This window comes from Monopterus albus, unplaced genomic scaffold, assembly GCF_001952655.1.
Source record: "Monopterus albus unplaced genomic scaffold, M_albus_1.0 scaffold249.1, whole genome shotgun sequence".
NCBI lineage: Eukaryota > Metazoa > Chordata > Actinopteri > Synbranchiformes > Synbranchidae > Monopterus > Monopterus albus.
In genome coordinates this window covers 198,336-203,634 of record NW_018128129.1, presented here as the reverse complement: position 1 = coordinate 203,634, position 5,299 = coordinate 198,336, and the positions used below count along the sequence as shown (strand labels likewise).

Sequence of the window (5,299 nt, the reverse complement as noted above, 5' to 3'; positions counted from 1 at the left end):
ATCCAGAGAAGAAGATGAGGGTGCAGAAACAGAACTCAAAAATGAGTTCTCAGTATATGAAAAGATGCCTGAAATCAGTGCAGAAGAGGACCCACTTACATGGTGGAGGACACATGAGACAACTTTACCTCACCTTGCCCAGTTTGCTAAGAAGTATCTGTGCCTCTCTGCTTCAAGTTCAGCTTCAGAGCGTGTATTTAGTACATCAGGGCTCATTTGCAGTGCAAGAAGGGCACGACTTACGGAGGAACACATTGACATGCTGGTTTTCCTAGCTCAAAATCTGAAAGTTGCAAAACAACTTTAGGATATAGTAATGGGTGTCAATCTCACTCTACTCACTGTAGAGAAAATCTGCATATAATTGCAGTAACTGATTTTATTTATTGTGTTTACTAATTTGTTACTTGATGCATAAGATTGCACTGATTTTGTTTTTGCTTGAAGTTTAAGTATCGTTTGGTGATGCTGTGTTTGGATTTGATTTTACCTGGAAATACAAAAGATTGCACTTTTTTTTTTTACTTGCACTTTATTGGTTTTTGAATGTATGGCAATCTGAGAGGCTTTTGAACACTACCTCAAGACATTTTTGTTCATGTAAAATATACCTCAGTGTCATGTTCTAGACTTGTTATATTTATCTTTGAATTTAAAAAAAAAATTACCCCCTTAATATTGTGGCAGTTTTTTTCTCCGCGGTATCGAAAATGGTACCGAGTATCAATATTTTTCAAGGTATCGTATTGAAGTTAGAAATTCCAGTATCGTGACAACACTAACCAAAAGTAATCAAAGGGAGTTAAGGTGTGTTTAGCCTGACCATACTACAATGACACCACATCTGAATGCTAGAGATAGGTTTGTTCACAGCTTAAGCTATTTAAACCAGAGATGCAGACATCCTTACCAAGGATGATGACTCTGGTGGAGGTGGTGAAACTGGCTGGCAGGATGTAGCAGCAGAGCTTTCTGGTGCTGAAGCTGAGGGTGCAACCAGAGTGGATGGCTGGACAGGCTGTCCTACACGGAGCCTCTGATCCCTCTCTGCTGCTATGGATTCCCGGATGAGCTTCAGCTTTTCCACTGATGCAGACTTAGGAAATACCAAGTGGGTCTCCGCCTGAGAAGAGATGCAAGTGGAATTCTTACTTACTCACTGCTAGACCACAAATAATCAAACAGACCCTAGAACAACAGACAGAACAACAGAAATACTGCCTTTAAACTATTACTGTGGACACCTGGTAGTTTCTTATTAATTACCTCCTCAAATCCCATCTCAAAGAGACATTCCACAGCTCCTTTGATGGGCAGCAGCTTTGTGGAGAAAGTAGGATTTCCTATGCGGATCGACCTGTACTTTTCCTCATTGGGATACCTGTTGGAAGGTGACATCAAATGAGGAAGTAGTAGGCTATTCTCAGGGAATTTCAGAAAATACTTTTTGTTCCTATCTACAGTGCAAGACACAAAATACATTTACAGACCAGAGAGTTACAGTATGTTATTTGTATACACACAGATTACAAATTAGTGTCAATAGCTGAAATAATATACACCGTTGTCAATAAGAGTCTACTTTTATGGTACGTGCTCTAACTTTGAACACGTGTTTTCTATGTGTTGACTCTGCTCATGTGACAACTGTAACATGGCACATTTATTCAGTAAACTGAGTATTATAGAGGCAATGTCACAAGCTTTGAGAGTTGAATATTGAGATTTTAACATTTTAGAAATGCTTCCCGGTGGCGCACTTGTATGTCGATGTAACCAGAACAACCTGACAATTGGTATTTAGGCCTATGTTATGTCAGGATGATCCAAATAGAAGTTGGTTAAGAACAAATAACAAAGCCCGTTTTATTTGAACAGAGTTTGGTTTGACGCTTTCTGTAAACAGGTACAGACAGTAGACTTACTGCCACAGCATGGCTTTAGTTACGGTTGTATTACTTTGTAATATACACAATATTTATTAATATAACATCCTCTTAACATAACTCTACGCCGCTGGTGTACTGCGTTGCTAAGTTCAAAACCTTACCGTAAAATATTGTCCGCGTATGTAAGTAACAACTTGGCCACGTCTAGAAAGACCTCGTTTGAATTTTCACACAGTGTTGTAACTGCTGGGGACATACTCATACTGGTAATTCTCTTACAAACTAAAACGTCTGTGCAGTTTTGAGCATTAGAGTTAATGCTAATAATGAAATTGAAGGCTAACTAGACGTGTTGGGTCCTGATAGAAGCTGCCCTATCAATGCCTGAATGAGTGTTCGCAGGTTTGAAAACGATTGTAATACACAAATTGTGTTTAATTATAATTAACGTAAGTACTCTTGTCTCTTTTCATCTAATTAGATATTACACATAAAATTTAATATATACAAGCTGAATGAGATGGCATTGACACAAAGTCACAGGCAAATTTAAGGATGGACTCGTTGCGTCATTGTACGGATAATTGTTTACATCCATATTGTATTTTCACTACTAGTTAACTTATAATTAATTCTCTGTCGAGTAAGGGACAAGCTTATGTTCGTCTGGGTCCAGAGGATATTTTAGCTTTCTTTAATTGTTTTCCCCCTGACACTGAGAAGGCATTAAGCAAAGCTACAACTAGCTATCGAACTCGACAAAGATAACAGCATGTCTGCTTTATCGCTATCAGGTTGGACTAAACTTCAGCTGAGACCACAGAACATAAGGGCACTTTTACAAAACAGTGCCTGTGTTTGTCCAAACCAAGACATTAGGCGTCGCAGCTCTGGACAGCAGAAACGGAGAGTTGTTATTACTGGCATAGGGCTGGTGTGTCCTCTGGGTACAGGGACTGTTCTGCCCTGGGAGCGCCTGATCCAAGGCCACAGTGGGATTGTTGCTCTTGACTCAGAGGAGTACAAAACTGTGCCCTGTAAGGTAGCCGCTATGGTGCCCAGAGGGACTGAAGAGGGCCAGTTTATGGAGGAGAGTTTTGTCTCTCGTGGGGAGATCAACAGCATGTCACCGGCAACTGTGATGGCCTTGGGAGCTGCTCAGCTTGCTCTGGAGGACTCAGGGTGGTACCCCAGAACCCCAGAGGAACAGTACAATACAGGGGTGGCTGTTGGAATGGGCATGGTGTCACTTGATGAGATTGCTCGCACCTCCGCTGCCTTCCAGGAAAAGGGCTACAACAAAGTGAGTCCCTTCTTTGTGCCCCGCATCCTAGTGAACATGGCAGCTGGGCACATAAGTATCAAGCACAAATTAAAGGGTCCCAACCATGCTGTGTCCACGGCATGCACTACAGGTGCACATGCAGTAGGTGATGCCACCAGGTTCATTGCCCATGGTGATGCAGTTGCTATGGTTGCAGGGGGGACAGAATCCTGTGTTGGGCCCCTGTCGATAGCTGGTTTTGCAAGGGCACGCGCCCTCGCCACCAAATGGAATGAAGCCCCTGTACTCGCATCAAGACCCTTTCACCCAGAGAGAGAGGGCTTTGTGATGGGTGAAGGAGCTGCTGTGCTCCTGCTGGAGGAGCTGGACCATGCTTTGAAGAGAGGAGCCAGAATCTATGCAGAGGTCCTGGGTTATGGACTCTCAGGGGACGCCAGCCACATCACTGCACCCACTGCAGACGGAGATGGGGCATTCAGGTAATTCATACAGTTTTCAGAAATACATAATTATGTTTGTTTATTTGTTTTTTTTTCTTATGTGCTTCTATTCAATATTTTTACTCAATTTAATATTTACCTATGCAATAATAACAAATGATCCACTAAGTATTACACAAAACTGCTGTCACTTATTAAAGCAGTATTTGCTAACCTGGGGACAGCTCCTCCACAAGAGGTCCACTGATTCAGGACCAACAAGCAGACATTTTGAAAACAAATTTTCACATTAGTAAAACTGTTTTTGGAAAAGAAAAGAAAAATAGAAGGCACATGGTAAAATTATTATCCAAGCTGCCCGTCACGGATTACAGACTGACTTCCTGTTCAGTTTTGATGTTTTGCAGTTGACTGGACAACTGCTTTTCTTTTGCAGTGATGAATATTATCAAGATTTTATTTTCACATCCACATAATATGGTTACACTGATGGCTTAGTTACCTCATGTCTGATTGGCTGACTACCCCTTTTTTACTCTGTCAGGTTTTAATGTAGGAATTTCACAACCTTAATAAAAGCAGAGATTTGGGAATAAAGCGACAGTTATTGTATATGTAAATACAATAACATAAATACAGTAATAAATACTGTGTTATTATTATATATAGATATAATAGTCAAAAAAGCAATGAAAGTAAATCCAAAGTTGTAACAGACCAGAATTGTCTTTTAACTGTCTGACCTCTGTCTCCACAGGTGTATGTCTGCAGCCCTCAGAGATGCTGGCCTCTTACCGGCAGATGTCACATATGTAAATGCCCATGCCACATCCACACCATTGGGTGATGCAGCTGAAAATGTAGCCATCAAAAGGCTCTTTCAACAAAGCACTGACAGCCTGGCTGTCTCCTCCACTAAGGGAGCCACAGGACATCTCCTTGGGGCTGCAGGGGCCATGGAGGCAGCATTCACCGCTCTGGCATGCTACCATGGGGTCCTGCCCCCAACTCTCAACCTGGACTGCACTGAGCCACAGTTTGACCTGAATTATGTTCCCTGCACAGCGCAGCCATGGCGGACTCAGGGCCGACGGGTTGCCCTCACAAACTCATTTGGATTTGGGGGCACCAACGCTTCGCTGTGTCTCGCCAGCATCTGACAACTCACTGATATTAATTCTTGAATTTTTATTAAAAATCTTTAAAAAGTCAGCATTCCTTTGGTATGTTGGAGTCTTACTGACTATTCAACAGTGCAACAATAGACAAGTGTCCATAGTGGCTGTTTGTGGGAACTTCTACTGAAGTGATTTCAATGTAAATGTGTTCCAAGGATCCATACAAGTTTAGATTTTTTTTTCCTCCTAAAATTTCAGTGAAAGTCTTAAACCTGCAAAGATTCTGAGCAAAGCACTAAATCCTTCTAAGGACTTAGATGTTTTCTTTTTTATTGTGACATGACAAAGGACAAATTAGTGACAAAGTAGTGAACAGTGAAAAACTATATTATTGTCCCTATTTGGAAAAGCTTGCACATTAGAGAAAATGTGGGCCTTTTGACTTGTTTCTTGCTCTGCTCACCAACATTTGTGGGTGTGTGACTACAAGCATAAATCCTGGGGCCAAGTACTAAGCCACACTTGACTCTCACTCATTACCAATGCTGAGGTTCCCTAAAGAAAGGT

At 41.6% G+C, this 5,299-nt stretch overlaps 2 protein-coding genes across 2 annotated transcripts in view; one reads left to right on the top strand and one right to left on the bottom strand.

The window, feature by feature from the left end:
• ngly1 (N-glycanase 1) overlaps window positions 1-2,335 on the bottom strand; it is a 10,082-nt gene extending 7,747 nt beyond the window's left edge. Inside the window, exons 1-3 of the mRNA XM_020620841.1 lie at window positions 2,051-2,335; window positions 1,267-1,381; window positions 911-1,123 (exon numbers count right to left, since the gene is read on the bottom strand). Of these exons, the coding sequence (XP_020476497.1) occupies window positions 911-1,123; window positions 1,267-1,381; window positions 2,051-2,151 (429 nt within the window). The 5' untranslated portion in view covers window positions 2,152-2,335. The remainder of the gene's footprint in view (window positions 1-910; window positions 1,124-1,266; window positions 1,382-2,050) is intronic.
• Window positions 2,336-2,347: 12 nt separating this feature from the next.
• Window positions 2,348-4,826, top strand: oxsm (3-oxoacyl-ACP synthase, mitochondrial). Its single transcript, XM_020620843.1, has 2 exons — window positions 2,348-3,653; window positions 4,372-4,826. Exons 1-2 carry the CDS (start codon window positions 2,662-2,664, stop codon window positions 4,772-4,774), a joined length of 1,395 nt encoding a protein of 464 aa, XP_020476499.1. The 5' UTR covers window positions 2,348-2,661; the 3' UTR covers window positions 4,775-4,826.
• Window positions 4,827-5,299: the final 473 nt, after the last annotated feature.

Coding starts and splice junctions, on each gene's coding strand:
- oxsm (XM_020620843.1), top strand. CDS start 2,662: ATGTCTGCTTTATCGCTATCAGGTTGGACTAAACTTCAGCTGAGACCA. Junction 3,654..4,371: donor GACGGAGATGGGGCATTCAG/GTAATTCATACA, acceptor CTGTCTCCACAG/GTGTATGTCTGCAGCCCTCA.